This window comes from Theropithecus gelada, chromosome 16, assembly GCF_003255815.1.
Source record: "Theropithecus gelada isolate Dixy chromosome 16, Tgel_1.0, whole genome shotgun sequence".
Taxonomy (NCBI): domain Eukaryota; kingdom Metazoa; phylum Chordata; class Mammalia; order Primates; family Cercopithecidae; genus Theropithecus; species Theropithecus gelada.
This window is the reverse complement of record NC_037684.1, coordinates 60,482,720-60,508,132: the sequence shown is the minus strand read 5'-3', so window position 1 is coordinate 60,508,132 and position 25,413 is coordinate 60,482,720. Positions and strand designations below refer to the sequence as shown.

General features: G+C 50.0%; 1 protein-coding gene across 2 annotated transcripts in view; it reads left to right on the top strand.

Annotated features, from left to right (window-relative positions):
- The window catches only part of ANKFY1 (ankyrin repeat and FYVE domain containing 1), a 54,096-nt gene extending 30,401 nt beyond the window's left edge, over positions 1 to 23,695 (top strand). Inside the window, exons 9-22 of one of the 2 annotated variants that reach the window (XM_025362951.1) lie at positions 1,622 to 1,850; positions 2,777 to 2,875; positions 3,140 to 3,293; positions 4,343 to 4,511; positions 5,313 to 5,431; positions 6,779 to 6,935; positions 7,585 to 7,785; positions 9,363 to 9,539; positions 12,917 to 13,064; positions 13,516 to 13,606; positions 14,735 to 14,859; positions 16,725 to 16,871; positions 18,289 to 18,379; positions 19,602 to 23,695. In XM_025362951.1, the coding sequence (XP_025218736.1) occupies positions 1,622 to 1,850; positions 2,777 to 2,875; positions 3,140 to 3,293; positions 4,343 to 4,511; positions 5,313 to 5,431; positions 6,779 to 6,935; positions 7,585 to 7,785; positions 9,363 to 9,539; positions 12,917 to 13,064; positions 13,516 to 13,606; positions 14,735 to 14,859; positions 16,725 to 16,871; positions 18,289 to 18,379; positions 19,602 to 19,734 (2,040 nt within the window). In that variant the 3' untranslated portion in view covers positions 19,735 to 23,695. Of the gene's footprint in view, positions 1 to 1,621; positions 1,851 to 2,776; positions 2,876 to 3,139; positions 3,294 to 4,339; positions 4,512 to 5,312; positions 5,432 to 6,778; positions 6,936 to 7,584; positions 7,786 to 9,362; positions 9,540 to 12,916; positions 13,065 to 13,515; positions 13,607 to 14,734; positions 14,860 to 16,724; positions 16,872 to 18,288; positions 18,380 to 19,601 lie in introns of both variants that reach the window. The other variant, XM_025362950.1, reaches the window with a different exon arrangement.
- The last annotated feature ends 1,718 nt before the right edge of the window (positions 23,696 to 25,413 follow it).

Below are 25,413 nucleotides of genomic sequence, written 5' to 3'. Positions count from 1 at the left end.
AAGCACTCAATCCTTATCTGCCACGGTGGCGAGTCCCGCAGATAATGTTTAAAGCTGGAAAATCAAGAGGCAGCAATAAAAACATGTTAGTTAGAAATACGGAGATTTACAAAACCCATCTGGAAGAGTTAAAAGTGACCCCTGCTGGGAAAGGATAATTTTTTGAGGGAAAAGGAGGAGGTAGGAGCTTGCTTTTTTTTTTTTTTTTTTTTTTAAGGCTAGTCAAGTGAAGCAGTGGCTGTGAAGGAACAAATGAATCTGTAACTGGTTGTGATCAGTTAGTTGTAAACATCACTGCCAGGGATCTTGCTGTTTTTTATAGTAAGCCTTGGAGAGTTCTCGCCTCTCTAGGTGATGATGATGTGTAGCTCTGATGAGAGCAGGCGCCGTATGCAAGCGCCGTACTGCAAGCAGAGTGGTGTGTTCTGTTCATTTCCACTTGTTTGGGTGGGAAAACTCCAGTGTGTGTGTATACATACGGACATACACATAGACATGCCGAAATGCTTAAGCATGTGCACACATGCATTTTCCTGGGAGTATTCTGTCAATGGAGAGAAACATGAAACTGGTAATAATGGTTCCAAATGTGAGAGGAAACTTCTTTTTAAATATTGCATCAGGTACCGGTAATACCCATTAAAAACAATTTTTAACTTTTAAAAGTAGGGGAAGGAGGTCTTGATCAGAGTTCGAGATGAGATTGATGCGAGCAGGCCACAGAAACGGAGTGCAAGTGAGGAGCTGCGGAAGCAGCGACGGCCACTGTGTCGAGGCTGCTGATCGCCGGTGCCTCGCTCCCGCGTGGGGGCTGTGCGGCTCTCCCACTTGCACTATTTATTTTGGTGACACTTGTAGCTTGTTATTGTTCTGTCATAATAAGCATATATTATTTTTAGAATTAGAGAAAAAGAGTTACGAAGCAAAGCAAAGGGCGGTTAAGGAGGACCTAGGAGGTGAAGTCAAGAAGCCAGCTTTCAGAAGGTGCTTGGGGAAGCCACTGAAGAAACAAAGGGTGGAACCAGGCGCAGTACCTCACGCCTGTGACCCCAGCTATTTGGGAAGCTGAGGCAAGAGGACTGCTTGAGGCTTGAAGTTTGGGTCCAGCCTGGGCAACACAGCGAGACTCCACCTCAAAAAAAAAAATAGGCCAGATGCAGTGGCTCACGCCTGTAATCCCAGCACTTTGGGAGGCTGAGGCGGGTGGATCAAAAGGTCAAGAGTTTGAGACCAGACTGGCCAACATGGTGAAACCTGTCTGTACTAAAAATACAAAAATTAGCCGGGTGTGGTGGCGCATGCCTGTAATCCCAGCTACTTAGGAGGCTGAGGCAGGAGAATTGCGTGAACCCAGGAGGCAGAGGTTGCAGTGAGCCGAGATCTTGACACTGCACTCCAGCCTGGGCAACAGAGCAGGACTTGTCTCCAAACAAAACCAAAAAAAGAAAGAAAAAAGATACTGAGAGCGATGATGGCTAAGGAGAAGAAGAACAGAAATCAGGAGGGTCAGCTGGCGACAGGATGAGCCCAGGACCCGTTTTTTTTCTCTCAGGCTGCCATGCTCCCTTCGTGAAGGGAATTCCTGTGAGTGCTCAGATTTCAGCCATTTGTTTCCATTCAGGGAGAAACCCCGTTGCACACAGCGTGTCGGCATGGCCTGGCCAACCTCACTGCGGAGCTCCTGCAGCAAGGTGCCAACCCAAACCTGCAGACGGAGGAAGCTCTGCCTTTGCCAAAGGAGGCTGCATCCCTGACCAGCTTGGCGGACAACATCTATCTGCAGACACCACTGCACATGGCGATCGCCTATAACCATCCGGACGTGGTGTCTGTCATCCTGGAGCAGAAAGGTAAGTACGTGGGAATACTGTCCATCATTTTGACTTGGGGACAGCGGTTTAGGATCGTTAGTTACAGAGTTAATGTTTCTTCTGTTTGTGAGTTTCGTGTAGCTAGTTTCTTACTCCCAAAAAATCCTTTCAGGTCAAACTAGAGAAGCATGTAGTCTGGCTCTTGACTGCTGCTTCCCTGTGTGTGTTTTCAGGATGGGGCCTGCCTATTTCACTTGTTAGGTTAAGCTGGTAGAACTTTTGATTCTGCTGTCTGTCTTATTTGAGTATTTGTCCAGGCCGTTTAGTGTAGGTCAAGCAAAGCTGTGCCTCGGTGTGAGCACTGTCTTGGAGAACCCTGCTGTGGCAGGCACCCCGTGAGAGAGGGGCCAGAGAGAGGGGCCAAGGGCAGCCGCTGCAGGACAGAAGGGCCGTTTCCCTCAGAAGGTCTTCCTCATGCCTTCTCTTTCCTGTCCTGAGGTTTATTTTGCTCTTGCCTCAATCCTTGTTAAGGACAGTGGTTTTTTAGCATTGTCTTTTTGGAGGGAGGTGGGGTTTCAGGTACTGTGTGCCCTTTTTTTGGTCCTCACAGAAGTTTTAAGACTGTAGGAGGAAAGTTTTAAGATTGTGTATTAGGAAACACCATCGGGGCGTTGTTCTAGTCTTTTTAGTGATCAAGTGTGTTTCCGTAATGGAGTCCGTTTTCCTTATGTGAAGAGTCAGTGTTTTAAGCTTTTAAAAAAATTCATTTTCCCCGTAAGTTTTGCTCCAAAATATCAGATTTCTGGGCTTTGAGTCCTGACAAGATTTATCTACTCTCTTTTTGTAGCATTCATCGTATTATACCCAACAGTTAGTTTGAAACTGAGTTCTTACTTTACTGAATGCTTTATATGGGATCCACAGATGGTGAACTCAAATGTTCTTTTCCTTTTTAAAACATTCAGCCAATGCTCTTCATGCCACCAACAACTTGCAAATCATTCCGGACTTCAGCCTCAAAGATTCCCGAGACCAGACTGTGCTGGGCCTGGCATTATGGACTGGTAAGGCCGTGCCGGGGCCGCTCATGTCTGCAGACAGACAGCTGTCTGAAGCAGGGCTGGGCAGGAGAGAGGGAGCGAGAAAGAAAGAGGAGAGTGGGCTAATCATTTGGTTGTGAAATAACCTTTCTGTTTGAGTGAAGCCTGTTAGATCCAGTGGAAAACTGCTGGCTTTGAGAAGTTGAGAGGGTATGTCTGTTGTAGTAAGATGTTGAGGAAGCGGGAAACGCTGAGCGTGGATGAAATCGGGGCTTGTTTCTTTCCCAGGCATGCACACGATCGCAGCCCAGCTGCTGGGCTCTGGGGCCTCCATCAATGACACCATGTCGGATGGGCAGACCCTACTGCACATGGCCATACAGCGGCAGGACAGCAGGAGCGCACTCTTCCTCCTGGAGCACCAGGCAGATATAAATGTCAGGTAGGACGAAGCCGCTCCCTCACTGGAACACCAGGTAACAATTAATTGAGATGTCAAAAGCACAGCCTCGCTTGTAGAAGTGTTTTTGTTTCCTATCAGATAGAGGAAGGGAAACAATAGCTCTGAAAACACACAAATGCAGTGTTGTCACAAAATCAGCAAAAGTCTTGATTGTAATGGAGAAAAGGACTGTCCTTTGCTCTTGTCTGAACCTTTCAGGACCAGTGCACAGTATTGCACAAGTCTCACTGTAAAAAACAATCTAAAGTCAGGTTTTTTTTTTCTTTGAGTCAGGAGCTCACTCTTGCCCAGGCCGGAGTGCAGTGGTGCAATCTCGGCTTACTGCGGCCTTCGCCTACTGGGTTCAAGCGTTTCTTGTGCCTCAGCCTCCCAAGTAGCTGGAATTACAGGTGCCCGCCACCACGCCCGGCTCATTTTTTGTGCTTTTAGTAGAAATGGGGTTTCACCACGTTGGCCAGGCTGGTCTCGATCTCCTGACCTCGTGATCCGCCACCTCGGCCTCCCATAGTGCTGGGATTACAGGCGTGAGCCACCGCCCCCGGCCTAAAATCAGTTTTTAACAAGGAATTTCAGTTACAATGAAGAACGTTCCAACAAATGAGCCACCAGTAAGGCTTGAGGGGGAAAAAGACATGGAGTCCAATTGTTACTGTGGTTGTATTTTCAAAAGAACTCCCCTTGCTCTCCAGTGACTCTGAATGACTGAGCGGGGGAAGGAAGGGTTGTCAGCTGGGTTCTTGGGTGGCGTTGTATTAAACTGCTCTAAAAAGTGACTGTCGTTCTCTAAGAATTCAACACGCTGGGGTGTTATCTTCGAGAGGCAATAAGATGACATGGTTATGTGTTCTAAAAAGGCAGAATGAACAGACACTGTTTTCACATTTCATTTCCCTGAGAAAATATTTCATGAATGTGAGTGAATATGATCAGGGGTACGGAAGATGCTGGGCTGTGGAATGCCCGGAAGGGCACCTTCTGTGCTTTGGCCTCAACTACAAATGTTGGTTTGGGTGTGCCTGTCCTAGCAGGACTCGGGACGGGGAGACGGCCCTCCAGCTGGCCATCAGAAACCAGCTTCCACTTGTGGTCGATGCCATATGCACCCGAGGAGCGGACATGTCTGTGCCAGACGAGAAGGGGAACCCCCCGCTGTGGCTGGCCCTGGCGAACAGTCTGGAGGACATCGCGTCCACTCTGGTAAAACAAGCACAGCCTTAGCCTCTGCTTACAGATGGGGAGACACTGTGTCAGGGGCGGAGCTGGTGCCTGCGTAGCTGTCACAGGAGCAGGAGATCTGCCAAGTAACATAGTGGGACAAGGACAAGCAGTTGCAAGTCACGTTAAAGAAACTTGCAGTTCAGCGTGGTCTCGGCCAACACTTTTGTTTTTAGGTTGTCTTCACCAAGAAAACCACCAAGCAGCGAGAGAATGGCGGCATTTCCTCAGGAGCCCTCTCCTGGGCTTGGCTGATTTGCTGTGGGGTGTCCTCATTATCACCATAGTGATAATTTCCTCAGTCTTAGGTTTATCACCCTTGTTTGCCAGACAGGCCCCAAACGTGGAGGCAAACCTGCACGCTCTGGTTCAGCTCTCCGAAGGGCCTGCAGTGTGGTATGAAGATGTTACGCACCTGGAGATTTTAGCTAGTTGTTGAGCTTACCTGTTAGTTACAGGTGTGTTACTGAGGACTGGTTGGTGTACACAGACACTTTGCGTTTTCTGTCCCTTCTAGAACTCAGCTGTAAAGGACACAAATTAAGCATAACTTGTTGATACTTCCCAAGTCTGTCCCAGAGGACCTAGTGCAAGAACTTGCACCCAGCAAATTTTAATTAGTGTTCGTAAAACTAATGAGTGATACAGATTAAAGTAATTATCATTTAATTAACTGTATCTTATCTGAAAATGGATTTAATGCTATACATAGAGCTCAGACTTGGTAATAAAACTGCTTGCCTTTGCTCAGCAGTGTTTATGAGTAACTATGTTTTTCTGCAGGTCAGACATGGCTGTGATGCCACGTGCTGGGGTCCAGGACCTGGTGGATGCCTTCAGACGCTCCTGCACAGAGCCATTGACGAAAACAACGAGCCCACCGCCTGCTTTCTCATCCGCAGGTCAGACTCCCCAGTATCTCTCCAAACCGTTTTAGTGCGCTTGTTGCAAACTGGCTCTTTCCTTTTTAAATCCATCTACAGTCTTGGCATACCAGTAGCCGGCTTGACTTTCGCAGTTAAGGTTATCAGAGAGTCACTGTTCTGTCATGTCAAGTCAGCCAAGAGCCAGGCTCCCTTGTGACAGGAAGAGCTCACAGGCCTGGGTCAAAGAAGCTGAAAGCTTAAGTCAGCGTCCTGCTTTGGGAGCTGCCTGAGCTCCTGTAGTCATGGCGGACCAGTTCAGACTGTGAAGCAGGAGGCTACGGCTGGGGAGACCAGATGGTCTCTGCAGGACCCCACCACGGTGTGTGAGTCCTAACAGGCTCTGTGGCCCCCTCAGAGTGTGGGATGTGTGGGAGCCAAGGTTATTCAGGAAGCCTTTACAGCAGTGGTTCTCAAACTTTATGGTTTTCTTTTTTTTTTTTTTTTTTTTTTTTTGAGACAAGAGTCTCGCTGTGTCACCCAGGCTGGAGTGCAGTGGCGCCATCTCGGCTCACTGCACACTCCGCCTCCCAGGTTCACGCCATTCTCCTGCCTCAGCGCTGGGACTACAGGCGCCCGCCACCACGCCTGGCTAATTTTTAAAAAATATTTTTAGTAGAGACGGGGTTTCACCGTGTTAGCCAGGATGGTCTCAATCTCCTGACCTCGTGATCCACCCGCCTCAGCCTCCCAAAGTATTGGGATTACAGGCGTGAGCCACCATGCCTGGCTCAAACTTTATGGTTTTCAAACTTTCTTTTTGTATTTCTATTTTTATTTTTGAGATGAAGTCCCACTCTGTTACCCAGTCTGGAGTACAGTGGCGCGATCTCAGCTCACTGCCACCTCCACCTCCTGGGTTCAAGTAATTCTCCTGCCTCAGCTTCCTGCATAGCTGGGATGACAGGCGTGCACCACCATGCTCGGCTAATTTTTATGTTTTTAGTAGAGAGGGGGTTTCGTCATGTTGGCCAGGCTGGATGTGAACTCCTGACCTGAGTTGATCCACCCACCTCGGCCTCCCAAAGTATGGGATTAGAGGCATGAACCACTGCGTCCAGCTTGTTCTCAGACTTTAGATGTATGCATATCCCCCTGGGGAGTTTCTAACAATTCTGATGCCCGGGTTGCCCACCCCCAAGACCAGTCACAGAATATGGGAGTGGAACCCCGACTCTGGTATTTGAGGCCGGGGCCTAAGGACAGCAGACCCGGCCACAGCAGACACTGTTGGGTTGGATGAGGCTGCTGCTCTACATTTGTGATCAGCATGCCTGTAGGCCGGGTCCAAGCACGGCGTTTTTTACATTTCCCCATTCCCTTCAGTGGCTGTGACGTGAATAGTCCCAGACAACCAGGCACTAACGGGGAAGGAGAGGAAGAGGCTAGAGATGGGCAGACCCCTTTGCACTTGGCAGCCTCTTGGGGGCTGGAAGAGACGGTACAGTGTCTTCTGGAGTTTGGTGCCAACGTGAATGCACAGGTACGTCGTTTCTGTTTTCCAGGGAGAGAGATGTAGCTCTGGCATGAGGGAAACCTCCTCCTATGGCAAAGGACCTTGCACAGTGCCCAGTTCCAGGCGCTGCTTCTTCATGAACACACGGCCTCCCTTGCAATGTTCATGATTTCAGGCTGACTGTGCTTCTCTGGGCCTTTGTCCTTACTACAGCAGGAGGAAGATTTGTTTCAGCTCTTTCTCTTTGCCTCCTATTGCCCCTTAGTTACAGATTTCCACTGAGAGTTTAGTCCCAAATTGCATACTGTATTTAGGAGAACATCCTGGTAGCTCACAGGAGCACCCCTGAGTTTTTTCAACATTCGAGCCTGTGCAGATTGATATCTAAGGCCCTGCAGCCAGATAAGGAGTGGTGGCTTAGAGCGGAGACTCACTGCAGATCTGAAACACGGGTGTGTGCCGGGTCCACGGTCACCACTGGGTCACTGGAACGTGGTGTAACAGGAAGTGACTTTTAGTCGTTTCTCTTTGGCCTCTTTAACAGCTGAGTCAAACACAGGGTGGGAGTGTTGATCGAGTCTCATAACTGAAATTTGATTTAAAAGTTATACCCCTTCATATTTTTCCTGAGTTTTATCTTGCAATTGAACATTAAATTCTGTGCCTTGTTTCATAGGATGCAGAAGGAAGAACCCCCATCCACGTGGCCATCAGCAGCCAACATGGCGTCATCATTCAGCTGTTGGTTTCTCACCCCGATATCCATTTGAACGTGCGAGACAGACAAGGGCTGACCCCGTTTGCCTGTGCCATGACTTTCAAGAACAACAAGTCAGCCGAGGCCATCCTCAAACGAGAGTCCGGGGCTGCTGAGCAGGTAAGTGAGGAACACCCAGCATTCTCCACATTGTCCTGGGCTCCGCGGAAGCTGGAGACTAGACAGATGTCACCAACTAAACATGGCTCTTCCTGGAAAGAACTTCGGTTGGAAATTGTCCTCCCTGCCCTAGAACGTGGCTGCTGAGATGTCCCATCAGTGCAGGAGGAGATCTGGCTCCTCTGCCAGTATGTCAGCGCCTGACAATGCCAGGCGGAGACGGAAGCGCAGGCAGTGGGCTCCATCGTAGGAAGTCTGTGGCGTGTACAGCCGAGCTCATTCTTTGCTTTTGCTAGGTTGGTCAACTGTCCTAGTAAGGAGTGTCTTTTAAAGAGCTTGCATTGTGACGTTGGGGCAACTTCCTGAGTGTTTTGGAGGAGTTCAGTTACTCAGCAGGCTCAGCTGTCCTTGTTCTTTGTGGTTCTTTACCAGCTGCTAAATGTGGATGGTGAACTGTGGATCTGCAACAACCACCTGGGCGGGAAATAACAGTAACAACTGGTCTGAGTGGGCGTGGGGAGGGGTCTGTCAGGCCGGTCCTGCAGGAACCTGACTCTCCAGCCAGCACCTAGAATACTGGCAGCGTTTAGAAATAGCCACTCATGAAGGGAAGATGCAGACTTGGGACCCGGATGAAGTGAAATCCTCGCGTGGGTGGAGATGATTGCTTGGTGTCTTAGGCTTCTGGACGCCACCTGTCTTCAGCATTTTCGCAAGTGTGACTGGATTGTGTAGGTGGTGACCTCACATTTCTCAGGTGGTGTGAAGTGGCCTCCCATTTCTTCTCTCCAGTGTGAAACTGGACTGTCGATCCAAGCGCTTTGCAGATCCACTGCTTACGGGACTGGCATGTGCTGTGGCTGTGTGGCCTGTGAAGCGGTGTGCCGTGTGTGCAGCACTGGGGTCTCGCTCACTGCCGCCGCCACACGCATGCTAAGACAGCTCTGGGAACTCCAGTCTACGGTGTGGTTGATTTCGTTGAGCTCTGCTGGGTTTCCATCAGTGGAGTGAAGCCTGTGACTTGCTGTTGGCTCCCTCCCGCATGGTGTGTAGTCTTGTAGCTCAGTAAAAGAGGAAACTGTCTCCACGTTTCTGAAGCCTTTGTTTGACTGCTCGGGTCAGGCTGGCAGTGCCGCTGGGGCATTAGGATGCTGGGCACTTGTTTTAGCCAGAGCAAAGAGACTTCCAACGCTTGTCTCCATCTTTGCCTCTCCGTGAGTATCCTGATATCTTGGCGCTTTCATTTCCCTATCCTTCAGATTGTCTTTTTCTTGGTTTTCCCCATCCAGTTCCTACTACAGGAGGCTGCCAGGGCAGCGTGGGTTACTGCAGCAGCTCCCTTCCCCTGACCATGTGGGTGTGGCTATGCGCACCTGCTTCTGTGCACAGATGTGTAGAGCGGGTCTGTGGGTGGGGTTGGGGGATGGCGTTTCGTGTTCATTCTTGGGAGGGGGTTTCCTAAGACTGAGGGAAGGTCTCCATCGTGACCTCTCCAGTGGTCAGTTCAGCTTGCAGATGAAGCTCAGGAGGTACTCTTAAAAGGGAACTAATCTTTTGCTTTGCACTTGTTGCTGTAGGTGGATAACAAGGGCCGGAATTTCCTTCATGTGGCAGTTCAGAATTCTGATATTGAAAGTGTGCTGTTCTTGATAAGTGTCCACGCTAATGTAAATTCAAGAGTCCAGGATGCCTCCAAGTTGACCCCCCTGCACCTCGCTGTCCAAGCAGGCTCAGAAATGATTGTCCGCAATTTGGTAAGTGACACAGAAATACTGCGTGTAATAATACGTTGTCAAAGCATAGTGTAGAGCTTGTGCAGAATCTCATCACAGGTGCTTTGCCCGGTGTGGTGAAAGGCCAGTGTGAATTTGGGGAGCGAGGCTGGTGCACTCAGGAAGATGGTGTCAAGGGCTGCATGTCCTGAGCGCCCTGTTGGGCTGCGTGGGCTGCCAGATGCTAGATGGGGCCCTGCCGGAAAGCAGGGTTTCGACGGCAGAGGCAGGGCGGCAGCACAGAGGAAGCGGAGACCCGCTTCTGTTCTCTGTCAGGCATTCAACTGGGACTTTGAAGTGAGCTCTCTCTTAGTTTTCAAAACCACAGAGGGGTATGAGAAATGTTTTACATTTTACGAAGGAGAAAATTTAGGCCGAGAAAGAGTTTTACCCCCTAAGGCTATGTAAGCTAGTAGTGTTAGAGTTTAGCCTTGGCACTGGACTCCAAAGCCTGCTTTTTCCAGTATAACATAATACTACCTGGGCAGGGAAGGGTCTCAGCCAAGATGTGGAGATCCGGAAGTGCATGTGGTGTGTTTTATGTAGGAAAATTTGGTAGAAGTTGTAGGAGAGTTGAAAGAGCTGTGGGTAGAGAGGCAGGCAGAAAACAGAACGTGGGTATCACATTTCAGACGAGAACTGTGAGCAGCCAGTATGTTTTCAGCAGCGGAGAAACCACTGTAAGTGTCTGAGCTGAGAGAACAAGGCCAGAGCTGAGCCAGGGCCTCCCCATCTGGTCTGCTCCTCAGAGCCGGCTGTCGCTGGTCCCTCCCGTCAGTCCCCGACGCATGCCGCGGAACTGGCCGCCAGGGCACCTGAGCAGCCTTGCTGCCTTGGTGTAACTGTTTCTGAAGAGTACTTTTTAGAGAAGCCTTGTGACTTGATTGTGTTTGAGCTGAGGCAGCATTTGAAGGAGGCGCCTTGAGAGTGAGACACACAGGTGTGGGGCGGGCTCACCGGGGACTAGACCGTGGGGAGGCTGTGGAAGTGAGTGTGAACTGAGGAATGAGGAGAGGTGGATCTGATGATGCTGGAAACAGACTGGATGTGGGAGAAGCAGCCAGGGAGGCGGAGCTGGGTCCCAAAGTCGTAGGGAATCAGCCTCGTGTTCGTCAGTCTTTATGCCTCTGTAGGGCGGAAGGAGGTCTACTGTCCCTGACCAAGGTTCCTGCCTTCCTGGGGCCCGGCATGACAGATGATAGGAGCGCCCAGAAACACTAGAAACAGCGGGTTTTCCAGTGTCCACGTGCTCCTTTCTCTTTGAATTGATGCTGCATCCTGTTTGAACCTGTTCATACTGAAACCCCTTCCCTACCTCTCTCCTCCCAGTTAACCAGCTGTGGGGTCAGTGATGATCCCTAACATAGCACCAGGGCCCATGAATATGCGTCTGTGAGACGCCCTGTATTGACAGTCCCATATCCACTCATATGTCTTACCGATCAGTGGTGAGACTGGGCGCCCAGAGTTCTGAGGAGGCTGGGATTTAGAAGTCAGGGTCCTAACCGAGCAGCTAACCAGCGCCTAGATTTTCCCAGAGGCAGTGCCTGTGCACGCGGAGGAACCAGGGGTGGCCTTTCACCTCAGGAGCGGCAAATTGGGTTCTGACTACAGACTACAGGTATTTTCTGTTTACAGCAACTGTTTTTTAAACTTTTTCAGAAAGAGGATGATGAACTTCAAATACTAAATGAATAGGGCATCATGTAAAGGTCCCACTTGCTGTTTTGATTCTGTAATTCTTTGTGTCCCTTTTTTTCTGTTTTTTGTTTTTTGAGACATGGTCTTGCTCTGTTGCCCAGGCTGGAGTGCTGTGACCTGATCATAGCTCACTGCAGCCTTGACTTGCCAGGCTTAATCAGTCCTCCCATCTCATCCTCCCGAGTAGCTGCGATTACAGGTGCACACCATTATTGTGCCCAGCTAATTTTTAAATTTTTTGTAGAGATGAGGTTTTACCATGTTACCTAGGTTGGTCTTGAACTTCTGGGCTCAAGCAGTCTGCCCGCCTCAGTCTCCCAAAATGCTGAGACTACAGGCCTGAGCCACTGCACCCGGCCTCCGTTCTTTCTTTGAAAAAACAGGCTGGACGCAGTGGCTTATGCCTGTAATCTCCGGACTTTGGGAGGCCAAGTTGAGAGGATCACTTGAGGCCAGGAGTTTGACACCAGTCTGGGCAACATAGCAAGACCTCGTCTCTACAGAATTTTTTTTTTTTTTTTTTTTTTGAGACGGAGTCTCACTGTGTCTCCCAGGCTGGAGTGCAGTGGCGCGATCTCGGCTCACTGCAAGCTCCGCCCCCCGGGTTCACGCCATTCTCCCGCCTCAGCCTCCCAAGTAGCTGGGACTACAGGCGCCCGCTACCGCGCCCGGCTAGTTTTTTGTATTTTTAGTAGAGACGGGGTTTCACCATGCTAGCCAGGATAGTCTCGATCTCCTGACCTTGTGATCCACCCGCCTCGGCCTCCCAAAGTGCTGGGATTACAGGCTTGAGCCACCGCGCCCGGCCTTTTTTTTTTTTTTTTTTTTTAACCAGGTATAGGGTCACATGCCTGTGGTCCTAGCTACTCAGGAGGCTGAGGTGGGACGATCATCTAAGCTCAGGCGTTCAAGGCTGCAGTGAGCTATGATGGTACCACTGCACTCCAGCCTGGGTGACAGAGCAAGTTGCTGTCTCAAGAAATAATAAACAGAAAACAGTAGTGAAATAGTGCATACTCACCGTGGAAAAACTCCAAGCATGGAAGGAGATGAAACAGAGCGTGTCTCCCTTTGACTCCAGCTCTTCCGAGTGTGGCGTTTATGCTCTGAAACACCTTCCAAGTGCCCGTGTGCGTGCATGCTTGTGTGTACACAGAGCTCTGTCTTCCCCAGATGGAATTGTACTGTCTTCTAAATTGCAAGGCTTTTTAAACATACTTGTTATCAACATCTTTCCATGTTAATCGATAAATATTTATCATCTTACTCTATTGTTTGTATCTATTACAATTTTTACAACCAAACCCCTTTGCCATCAGGCTTTCCCATTACAAGCAGTAGACACCCTTACATAGTACAGTGAACATCACTGCAGTCTTGCACAGTTTTTGTATACGAAAGCCTTAGAAGTGGAGTTTCTGTGTTCCAAGGAATGGCTGGTTAACGTTTTGATAGGTAATTGCCAAGTTGCCCTTGGCACAGGTTTTGCTGGTTTCTGCTTCAGCAGGGGTATGTGTGAAGCCCTTATGCTCCCAGCTCTGTCAGCAGGGCAGGCCATCAGCCTCTGTGGGTGTCAGAAGACAAGCAGACTTGGCCCCCACAAGGGGGATCTTGATTGTGGCAGAGAGACTGACTGTTCATGTAATGAACTTCAACAGCTTCTTGCAGGAGCCAAAGTGAATGAATTAACCAAGCATCGCCAGACTGCCCTTCATCTTGCTGCCCAGCAGGACCTGCCCACCATCTGCTCAGTCCTCCTGGAGAATGGCGTGGACTTTGCTGCCGTGGATGAGAATGGAAACAATGGTAACTCCCAGTCATTCCTTAGTGGCTTGAACTATCCCTCCATTCTAGGGGTGGGTGCAGTGCACCCTTGGGTCTGCTCCCCCTGGGAAGCTTGGCTTCTACAGGAGAAAGCTGTGACAGGAAGTGCTCTGCGTAGGGCGTCCAGCCTGCGACTGCCCAGGCCTTGGGCAGCCTCCCCGTCTGAGCCCTGGAAGCCTGCACTGCCTCCTTGGGAAACTATTAAATCTCACCTTTGGGTAACTGCTGAAGCAGAAAGCACAGCACAGAGCAGGCGTGAGACTGCATTTGTGACGCATCCTTGAGGGTGGTGAAGACCAGAAAGGGTGGCTGTGTGTGGCCGGTCGCTGCTGTGGCCAGGTCCTGTTTACAGAGAGGTCTGTGCGGGTGAGGGGAGTGGGGAGTTTTCTGCGTGTGCTTCTGGGCTTGCACAGTAAGAGGATTTACTTCCCAGCTCTTCATCTTGCTGTCATGCACGGCCGGCTCAACAACATCCGGGTTCTCCTGACAGAGTGCACAGTGGACGCCGAAGCCTTTAATCTCAGGTGAGTGTGCTGGGCCCGCACAGGCCCCACGGCGCCTGGCCTGCTGCTCAGAGCTGCTGGTTGCTGGTGCCTCCTGTCAGCCCCGGGGAGGGCCTGCAAAACTGGCCACTAGGGCCCCTCACCAGCTTCGGGTACTTTATTTTGGTACTTTTGGTACTGGTATTTTGTTTTAATAAAAAATGCTTCTTAAAAAAACTTTTGCCGGGCGCGGTGGCTCAAGCCTGTAATCCCAGCACTTTGGGAGGCCGAGACGGGCGGATCACGAGGTCAGGAGATCGAGACCATCCTGGCTAACACGGTGAAACCCCGTCTCTATTAAGAAATACAAAAAACTAGCCGGGCGAGGTGGCGGGCGCCTGTAGTCCCAGCTACTCGGGAGGCTGAGGCCAGAGAATGGCGTGAACCCGGGAGGCGGAGCTTGCAGTGAGCTGAGATCCGGCCACTGCACTCCAGCCTGGGCGACAGAGCGACACTCTGTCTCAAAAAAAAAAAAAAAAAAAAAAAAAAAACTTTTGGCCGGGCACAGTGACTCACACCTGTAATCCCAGCACTTTGGGAGGCCAAGGCGGGCAGATCACAAGGTCAGGAAATCGAGACCATCCTGGCTAACACGGTGAAACCCCGTCTCTACCGAAAGTACAAAAACTAGCCGGGCGTGGTGGCGGCGCCTGTAGTCCCAGCTACTCCGGAGGCTGAGGCAGGAGAATGGCGGGAACCCGGGAGGCGGAGCTTGCAGTGAGCTGAGATCCGGCCACTGCACTCCAGCCTGGGCGACAAAACGAGACTCCGTCTCAAAAAAAAAAAAAAACACTTTTGTTACGCATGCACTTAGGTTACAGTAAAATACAAAATAAGAAAAAGAAAGACTTTGTAGAACCTCCTTTTCCTTACCTGTTTTTCAGGCGTCACAAAACCAGGGCATCACACATAGGCCTGCTTCCTCATCTGATGGTGGGAAGAATAACCCTCATCTTATTGTATGATTTTCAGAGTTAAATTTAAGGAACCCAGTAAACCCAGCATGTCTTTTAGATGTATCCACCGTCACAGAGTTCAGAAAATTCTGTTTATTTTGTGTGTGATGGCCCTGGCAGATACGTTCCTAACTTTTCCAACTTGTTGTATCAGAGGGCAGTCACCACTGCACATTTTGGGACAATACGGCAAGGAGAACGCGGCGGCCATCTTTGATCTCTTCTTAGAATGCATGCCGGAGTACCCTCTGGACAAGCCGGACGCAGACGGCAGCACAGGTACGTAGCAAGGCCGCGTCCCGCTTCCGGGAAAAGCAAGAGCCCAGGCACACGTCGTTATCTGAGAGCATTCAGCTCGCAGAACAGTTCTGTTGGGCCCTCTGAGTGTGAGTTACAGAGCCCTGTTGTGGAGTCTGGGGTGTCTGGTTTTAGACACCGTCACGTCTCACGGAGTCTGGGGTGTCTGATTTTAATCACCGTCACGTCTCACGGAGTCTGGGGTGTCTGGTTTTAGACACCGTCATGTCTCACGGAGTCTGGGGTGTGTGGTTTTAGACACCGTCACATCTCGGAGTCTGGGGATCTGATTTTAGACACCGTCACATCTCAAGTGCATCGAGCGCTCTGAAACCATCCATACCCTTCTCCAAACAGGCCTGCCCACCTGTTTTTGTTTCCCTCATTTGCCTTTTGTCCAGTCAAATAGGGCCCTACCCAAGCTCCCAAATTCCAGCAGAGAAAGAAAGTATAAGCATCTCACAGGATCTTCAAAGGGAAGAGATGCGCTCGAGTGTGTGTTGGCATGCTTGGAGAAAGTGGCAGACTGCCCAGAAACATGGGGCGCCTTCTTATGCCGAGGCTCCAGGCCTCTCCCGGCTGCTCTGGGTCCCCGTGGTCACTGGTCACCCGTGTGTCCTAGCTTTTCTGGTGATTCTTGTGTTCGTTTTCTTGCCGAGGACTCGCGGCAGCCCCATGAGGGAAGCAGTGCACATAGGTGTATCCCCGTTTTTCGGGTAAGGAAAAGTAACCCCATGAAACAAAACCAGATGTCTCATCCCAGCCCAGAGCCCTCCGCGCAGCTGTGTGGCTGCTGCATTCCCATTCACTCACCCGTTCTAGAGAGAGCGCCTCTGTGGTCTTGGCAGAAATGGAGTCACCATGGGGTTGTCTGAACCTTAACATGGGACCGCATCCTTTCTCACCGTTTTCTCTTGGTCTTGAGAGGAGTTGGTGGCCTTGCTACATGAGCATTGTTGTTTAAGCTTCAGAGGAGTCAGCCCCTGGGGGTGGAGTGAGCAGCACATACTCAGCACACCTTGCCTGGGAGCAGGTAAACAGGAACAGGCAGCAGGGAGGGGCTCCATGTCTAGGCCCCCGGTTTACAGAGACCTGGGTGCAGATGCCTAGCCCTGTCCTAGCCCTGTCGCATTCTAGCAGGGTGACTGGGTGCATCCTCCCTCATAGGCCTGCTTCCTCATTTGATAGTGGGAAAAATAACCCCCATGTTATTGTACGATTTTCAGAGTTGAACTTAAGGAACCCAGTAGACCCAGCGTCTGGGAAAGGGCAGCAAAGGGGAGCCGCAGTGAGCTGTAATTGTTTGTAGGGAAGGCCAGCAGGTTGGCCTGGCCAGAGTGTGGGTTCCCACGGGCTCCACGGGGTGGAAGAACTTTCTGGAACATGTTCCTAATACTGATTTTTCTTCTCCATGTGTACACAACTCATAGGTTTAGATTTAGTTACATTGGGTGAAAAGAGCTTTGCTCTTTGTGGAGAAAGCAGTGTTTCATGCCAGAGGAAGGCACCTGAGACCACAGTAATGACTCCCTCCGTGGTGAACCCCTCACCACCGGTGCGACCTTCGCTCTCTTGCAGCCAAAGCTCCACGCGGGAAAGACTGCGTCTCGGAAACCGCAGCTGCTCTAGAATTCTTTGGCTCGTGGCCACATCCTTTATTGGAAGATGCTACAGGTTGTCCACAGAGGTCTCTCCAGAGCCTCGGGGCCCCTGTGTGTCTGTGGGGACTTCGTGAACAGACGTCCTGCCAGCAGTCTGTTCTGCCCTCGGCTGTCTTCCGCCCTCCATGTGTGGGTGCCAGGCTGGGCCGGGTGGGAAGGAGCCCTGTGTGTGCTTTTGTTTTCCAGTGCTGCTCTTGGCATACATGAAAGGGAATGCCAACTTGTGCCGCGCCATCGTCCGGTCGGGGGCTCGCCTCGGGGTGAATAACAACCAGGGAGTCAACATTTTCAACTACCAGGTCGCCACCAAGCAGCTTCTGTTTAGACTTCTAGGTGAGTGGCCTGCTTTCTGCTCTTACAGTGCAAGCAGCGTCTCAGTGTTACCATCGCGATGTATTGTACTGGCGATCTTCCAATCTCATGGTGCCTTACGATCGGAACTGCTCGTCTCCAGGCAGTAGCTGCGACTGTCTCTCTGAATAAGTGAAGGACTTTTGAGCAGTGTTGGGAAGGTCGCTGTGAACAGTCTTTTCACAGCACTCTGCCTTGTTCATTTCCCACGTCCCACAACCTTCTGGAAATGCCCCAGCAGGCCACCCTCCCTGTGTCTCATGGCCACTTATCTGCACACCTGTCCTCTTGAGACTGATCCAGATCCTCTAGAACCTTCAGAATGGCACACGACTCCAGCCCCTGTCAGCTCTCCCTCCCCTGCGTCCCTTTTGTGGAAAGGAGTGCTTCCCTCTTGATTTCATATTTGTGAATCTTTTCTGTTCCCTGCCGAGGTGACGGAATCAGAATGCCTCGAGTGCCTGTGCTGTGTCATCACCCACAGTGGGGAGAGACAGACAGGAAAACAAGCTCAGACCCCTGGTAGCCATGTGATGGCGATGCACAGGACCCGCCCGGGGGCACAGCTGGTCTGTGGCAGAGCCAGGTTGAAGGGCAGCGTTTGTGACACCTGGTCCACTGCAACTTCCCTCTACCATGCACTTAGCCTTTTAAAAGCTCAGCACTGGTGCCCATCACAGGGCCGGCGACACACACACATCCCAGTACTCAGAAGGGACTGACGGATTCACATGCTGCTCCCTCCCCGTGAGCTCAGTGGACCTCTCTGTGTAGAGCGGTCAGTGCCTGGCATAGAGTGAGAGTTCAGCCAGTAAATCCAAGTGATGGTCATTCCTGTCTGCACTGGTAACTCCTAACCTAGATGTGAAAACTTGGTTCTTCCTTATAGGTTGCTCTGCCCGTGGCCCCACCGCAGACTCAGGCACTCTCTCCAGAAGCCTGGAAATCGCCTGTGTCTTCTGCCTGCTCCCTCTCACATCCCACACTTGTGTTCAGTCACTAAGTCTTACAGATTCTGCCTCCTCAATTTCTCTTGTCTTAGTCCCATCCTCTGTTCCCCTGGCCAGTTTTTCTAGCTGTGTGGTCTCTGTTCCCTCCCTACCGTGCCTTCCGTCCCAGTCATCCCTGACTACGTGTTTCCCCCACAGACATCACCGCTGGTCCACCTCGTTGACCACTGTTTCCTTCTCCCCAAGTCTCCCGGGCAAGGGCTGATCCTCCAGTCTCCTCTGGGAAGCTGGCCCTGAGCCACTTAGAAGCTGTTGCTCCTTCGTCACCTATGTCATGTGGCAGTGGGTGGCCGCACTTCTGGTCTGTTTCCCTGCTCCCTCTAAGCCCTGGGGCTTGCCTGGCGCAGTTGCTGTGTGACGGGACTAGTCCTCGCCCCTCTGTGTTACAGATATGCTATCCAAGGAGCCTCCATGGTGCGACGGCTCCTACTGCTATGAGTGCACTGCCAAGTTTGGAGTCACAACTCGCAAACATCACTGGTAAGACCCCAGCGTCACCGTCACAGCAGTGAGGGGACTTCGCTGACGCCATTGCTTCCCCCCTTCTCCAGGATAGGCCGTGAACTTGCCCGGGTCCTGCACATTCACGGGCAAAACTTGACCAAATGGAGGGATAAGATGAGCACACCCAAGGATCTTACGGAGGAAGAGAGATGTAGGGAAGGCAGGGAGCCTGCAGACTGGTGGCGTTCCTGCTGGAAGCTGACGGTGCACAGTTCCCAGGCAGCCTGCCTGTCCTCCCTGACTTGCTGCCTGCAGCAAAGCTGAGATGAGCTACTGCCCTCATGGTGTGCCTCAGTATGGGGCGCTTTGCCGAGAACTAAGGAGCTGGTCCCATTAAGATGAGATAGATAGGCCAGGTGTGGTGGCTCATGCCTGTAATCCCAGCACTTTGGGAAGCAGAGGCGGGCGGATCACTCGAGGGCAGGAGTTTGAGACCAGCCTGGCCAACATGGCAAAACCCCATCTCTACTAAAAATACAAAAATTAGCTGGGGGTTGTGGTGGGCACCTGTAATCCCAGCTGCTTGGGAGACTGAGGCAAGAGGTTGCAGTGAGCCGAGATCATGCCACTGCACTCCAGCATGGGCGACAGAGCGAGACATCATGTCAAAAAAGAAAAAAAGAGAAAAAAAAGATAGTGCTGAGCTGCTCTCTTTTTGTTTTTGAGACAGTCTTGCTCTGTTACCCAGGTTGGAGTACAGTGACATGAGCTCGGCTCACTGCAATCTCCACTTCCCGAGTTCAAGCAATTCTCATTCCTCAGCCCCGAGTAGCTGGGATTCAGGCATGCGCCACCACGCCCGGCTAATTTTTGTATTTTTAGTAGAGACGGGGTTTCACCATGTTGGCCAGGCTGATCTTGAAACTCCTGCCCTCGAGTGATGCGCCCGCCTCGGCCTCCCAAAGTGCTGGGATGACAGGTGTGAGCCACCACGCCCGGCCCGAGCTGCTCTTGATCTTCAAAAAAAAAAAAAAAGCCGCCTTCAGTATTGCTTTAACATAATGATTGACTAGAGTTTTGTTTTCATAGACTAAAAATTCTACATGAATTATGGTAACCTGGCTGGCAGTCGGCAGAGTTGCCAGAGTAGCATCGCGGGCGCCTTGTCTGCCAGGCCCTGCTGCGGTTGTCCTCACTTGCCAGGAAGCAGAGTCTGTCGTCAGTGCTCCTCTCATACTTCCTTTCTTTGCTTCCACAGTCGTCACTGCGGACGTCTTCTTTGCCATAAATGCTCGACCAAGGAGATTCCTATTATAAAGTTTGATCTGAACAAGCCTGTACGAGTTTGCAACATTTGTTTTGATGTACTGACTCTGGGTGGGGTCTCTTAGTGAGCCCCCTGGAGGGCCCAGGCCACATCCTTGGTCACCTCCCCAGCAGCTGCTCTGCTCACCAGCCTGACCCCACCCAGAGCAGGAGCTGGCGCGTGTCTTCCTGCGGCAATAGACTGGAACAATTAAGGACCATGGTGTGATAGATCCCATTTCAAATGATTCCGTATGATTGTCTGTGTGTGTGTCAGACTGTGATCGATTTCACTCGATGTCTCACTAATCGGACCAGGCCATTTGGCCTAAGTGGTAAATGTGAGTAGGAATTAGACCCCTCCCCATTCTGCTAGCAACATACAAGGACACTTGGAAACCAGTTTTCCCTTCCAGTAGCTTGGTGTCCGTCCCAGAGCATTCATGAAGTCTTCCCGCTGGGCTGACTGATGGGGCAGAGCCTCACGGTGTAGGAAGCTGGCTAATGAGCTGGCTTTACTCTAGGGTAAGTGGCTGTGGACTTTTCTGTACAGTGTTTTCATAAAGATAATAGGATCCTCTTGCCCTGAAGTCTTTTTTTCTTTTTAAGCTAAGCTGTATTTTTAGTGAGCTACCCCTTTTAAAAAGGTGAAATCTTTATTCTTAACAGGGTTCAAAGATGAGAGCTGAAAACTCGTGGCCTTAACAACTGAAAGCTTTACAGTGTTCACGCTACTGAGGTGTCAGGAGTGCAGCGGGGCCGCCTGGCGCCTCGTAGCAGCCGTCTCTTTCTCTCGTCTTGCTGCGTCCTGTCTGTGGAGTCCTCAGTCACTCTGCCGCTGGAGAGTGCTGGAGGAAATGCACTTTTATTGTGCTGCACTTTTTATAGAGCTGCATTATTGGTGATCCCAATTAAAAATCCATATTCAGAAATACCCTCACGCATTCTTGCATCAGTGATTCTAATGCTCAGCGGTGACTGGGCCTCCGCTCACACGGTCTCCCAGGAAAAACTCTACAGAGCATCTTTTAAAGCAAGAGATTCACACAGGCCAAGTGATGAGAGGTGGAGTCACTAAGGCTTCAGCCCCAAGGGCATCTCCAGCCTCAGGCCAGCAGGTCCTATGTCCTTGACACAAACGCTTCTTGCCGAAATCCTCCCTAGTGATGCTGCGAGTGCTGTTGGTCCCAGTTCTGTGTAGCTTGCCCTGCCCCACGAAGGGCCACCAGCCGAGGGCCCTGGCCACCTGTGCACCACCTTATTTTGGAAGTCTCTGGCTTGTGTGCTGGATGAGGCCGCCAGAACTTGTTGGGCCGGCGTCGCTGCTAGTACATATATGAACCATGAGGTGTTAAACTTTTCTTTTGAAGGTTTGGCCAGTTTCTAAAAAATGCACATTTAAAGAGAAGCATCTACCACTGCTTTAAAACAAAACAACTCTGAGATGAACAATATGTGTTATACTCAGAGATTAACAATCTCAATCATACATACTGATTCTTTTAGACATTTAATAACCACTACATTTTTTTTTTTTGCATTAATGAAGTTTGAATATATGTGTAAAGGGACTAAATATTTTTGCAACAGCCTGTTTTTTGTTCATTCTTTTCTGGATAGTGTGTCCTCTGTGTTGGCGGTAGATTTATACATTCTGTTGCCTAAATATGTGTGTAAAATGAACTGATAAACTGGAGTACTACTTTAAAAAAAAGCTTCTGTGATTTATAAGATATATATGCTTTCTATGTTAATATAAGCTTGTGCACAATGTTTAAAAGAAAACAATTAATTAGAAGCATTCCCGTCTCCCAGTCTGACATGTTTCATACAGAATTTTTAATAGAAAAGCTCTGCTAGTCTTGGCAGACATTTGGCCATGTGAGGCATGTGGTCAGTTTCCATTTTCTGTTACCTGAAAAGGGCCATAAGGAAGCAGGCAGGGCTTAGGTAGCTTGGTTACCTGAGTTAGAAAGTAAGAGAATCATGGTTCGGGTATGAATTAAAGTGGTTGGCACATGGATACCTGTTCTTGAAAAAGAATGTGGGAGATGAGTCAAGGGTGAAGCCGATTGTTCTACCCATGCCCTGCCACACCAATCTCAATAACAGTCTCGCCTGTCATTGCACTTAGAATCTGAAGATCATGTTTAAGATATGTTGATTCGAGCTTCTGTTTCTTAGCCTGAGTCCCAGGACAGCAGTGGTACTGACCAGCTATGGACTGGGAGAACATTGAGTCCTGCTATCCATTGGCTGCAGGGTGCATTCCTGTGGATACAGGAAAAGCCTCTTTCCACAGACTTAGGAGGTCCCCCGACCACGCAGGCTGCACTCAGCTGGGCTGCACTCAGCAGGCTCCTTGAGTGGGAACCGTCCCAGTGGACTCCAACATGCACTGCCCTGGCTGGGACTAGGCATGCTTCCAGCCCTTCCCGTGCTCTCCCTGCTGTCAACACTTGAGTACAAAACTGCCTAGCTGTGGGTAAGTTTTCATCAGTCGCTTAAGTACTAGTAGCAAAAACTGAAATTCATTCAGAAAGTTGCCACTTCTGAATGAGTAGAGCAGGAAAAATAAACTTTACTGAAACATAATTTGCTGCAACAGTCAACGTTGTTATGCTGAATTTGCTCTGAGCTGCCCTTTGCTCATCGCCAGATTTATTATTCAGTGTATTCTTAACAGTCTTTTGTTGTCGTTGTTTTTAAAACAAAGGTACGGACCACGTGCTATATAGAAATCGAATGGCTTAAACTAATTTGCTGTGATCCTCTAACACCGAAATTTCCCGTAAACTTAAGTGCCTACACTTAGGACTTTTGACTTTCAGTCATCTTTTTCGTGGTGTCTCACTAACATGTTAGAACATGTTCTATTTGGAGTTTTGGGCCTGTGCACTGTCAACCCCAATTACCGATTTAGTTGAGGCTGGATTCGACTGCTCAGTTCACCTGCCACGTTCTCTCCAAGGAGTGGGGTCTGCGTGACCTTCAGTCCTCTACCTCAGAGCCCCGAGTCATTTCTGACAACCCCGTTCCGTGTCCTCACTCTTGTCCCTGAACGGGTCCCTGTGTGGATCTGTGTGTGTGTGTGGTTTCTCCGCTCCCCCCCCGTGTCCCACACCTGCCGTAATGAACCGTTTCTGCACTGATCTTGTCCATGGGTATGGAGTGGAGGGAAGGTCTTGGGAAAGGGGAGAGCCTTGACTTCCATCTAGGTTTCTTTTATCTGGAGAAAAAGAACATTTTTTAACTATGTAATGCTCAGCCCTGAAAGGCAAGCTAACTTCCCAGGTGACAGTAGCAGCAACAAGTAAGGGTAATGCTTCCATGACAGACACTTGCTTCCCTTGGGACAAGTCCCAGAAGAACTATCTGAAGCACCAAAGCTCCCCAGCCCAGCCTGGTGGCAGAGGAAGGAGGCAGCACCAACTTGCCAAAGGGAATTGGGAGCTACCTTCTCACTCTGGAAGTAATTTAGTGAAAAGCTGACTGACAAGATAAAAACCCTGGAATTCCCAGAAGTTACAGATGCCTTAAAGACTTTCTTTGGAAGATCATTGCCTGTACAATTCCTTTTTTGTGTGGCATAAATAATATATTAACCTGTTACAACTGACAACATTGGTTTCCTGCAGCTAGGGAGTCTTGAGTTGAGACTGCTGGCCTTGATGACTTGCCCTTTTTGGCAGATGTGCGGAGGTGGCTGTTACAACATCGCTGCGTGACCCCAGAGGAGGGGCAGTAGCTGGGCAGAAACTGAGGCACACATGTGGGTTGGTACCCTGGCTTCCAACCCATTCGGGGCGGTGCTCAGTGTGGGGTGATGGGATCACAGAGGACCATGGCGCTTATCAGAATTGTTTCTTTGGAGTCTGTGTAATGGAATGTATTTTTCAAATACTGATATTTGCATTTTCTGTAACAATTCCTTATAATAAAATGAAGTAAAATTGTGCATTTAAAGTGGAAACTTTAATAAGACATTTGTAGTTACTTCTAATGCAGAAATACCAATAAGCATTAAAAACAAATTTTAGAAAACTCCTGACATGTGAATAAATTTCTTGACCAGCTGTCCTCCAGGAAAGTTTGAATTCCAACAACATTTTTCAGGAACATGCTGTTGACAGCAGTAAAAGTAGCTATTTTATGTATTTATTTTTAATTTTTAAAAATTTCAGTAGGTTTTTGGGGTTCAGGTGGTATTTGGTTACATGAAGTTCTTTAGTGGTGATTTCTGGGATTTGGGGGCACCCATCAGCCAAGCAGTGTACAGTGGACTCTTATCCCTCACCCCCAACCCTTTCTACTGAGTCCCCCAAGTCCACTGTATCATTCTTACACCTTTACGTCCTCATAGCTTAGCTCCCGAAAAGTGTAGTTATTTTAAACATAGTAGCTGCTTACTTAACTCACTGTGCCTGTGCTCTTGGCCCAGATTTCAGCTCATGGCACCGAGCGTGATCACTGAGGCAGTCTCAATCACCGTCGCCTGACCCCTCTGAAGTTCCCAAGAGGGTCCACTCATGATGAGCTTTCTGCTGGCCAAGGCGTGAAGGGCAACTGGCACTGTGGGCTTCAGAGAATACTAAGGACGGTTTCAGGGCTTGCAAATTGAAATCTAGTGATCCATAAAGCCCCTGTACAAATCGTTACCAATCAAGCAGCTCCCGTGGCCCTCACGCTTTCCTGAGCTAATACAGTCCCTTTTGCCTGTCTTCCATTTTGCTTACCCCTAGGTCAGACTAGCTGTGGTGACAGAGCTCATAAAGCTCATTCTCCAGTGGCTTTTCTCATCGTTCATAGGCACTGTTAAGTGTTTCCACATGACAATCCCAAGTAATCCTCACCGCTATCCTTAAGGTGAACAGTGCTAACCACACTGTCACTGGTTATAAACGAAGCACAAATAGTAACCAGGAACACAGCAACTTCCACACGTTTACCCAGCCAGAGAAGAGCACTGGGTTTTAGTTCTGGTTTTTCATTGACTAGCTGAGAGTTCTGGGCAAGTTTCCTAACTTCTTTGCCTCTGTTTCCCTACCTACATAATGGGGGTGGACTGTAGTCCTTAACTCACAGGGTTGCCTGGAGGAAGGAGATCAGTAATGTGCCCTTCTCATCCAAGTACCCAGATTCTGGTGTGTGCACGGCAGGGCTCTTCTGGCAAGGGCTACGGCGGTATCTGCTGCCCCAGAAGAAATCGGGGGCTCTGGCAAAGGCTACGGCAGTATCTGCTGCCCGGAAGAAACCGGGGGCTCTGGCAGTAGGAAATGCTCTCAAGGGTGGGGTCCAGCCTAGGGTCGCTGCCCTTCTCTGAGGGGCACCCGCAGACTTCTGAGCAAGCACAGTCCGAACCTCCCCATTGGGGCTGGCTTTCAGAGCACAGCTATGCCTGGAGCAAAGCAAGTGTGGGGGCGGGGTGGGATCACTGGCTGAGCTGGGACCAAAAAACCTGACTCTTCACTCTTAGATGTTTATAGAAAACTGTAATCTCCAAATGAAAAGGCAGACGTTGAAACTTCCTTCAAGGTGAGCTCTTTATTTTTGGGTTTTGTTTGTTTTGGGACAGAGTCTCTCTCGTCACCCAGGCTGGAGCGCAGTGGTGTGATCTTGGCTCACTGCAGCCTCCGCCTCCCCAGTAGCTAGGACTGCAGCCGCACACCACCGCACCCAACTAATTTTTGTATTTTAGGAGAGATGAGGTTTCACCATGTTGGCCAGGCTGGCCTCCATCGAACTTCTGGCCTCAAGAAATCCAC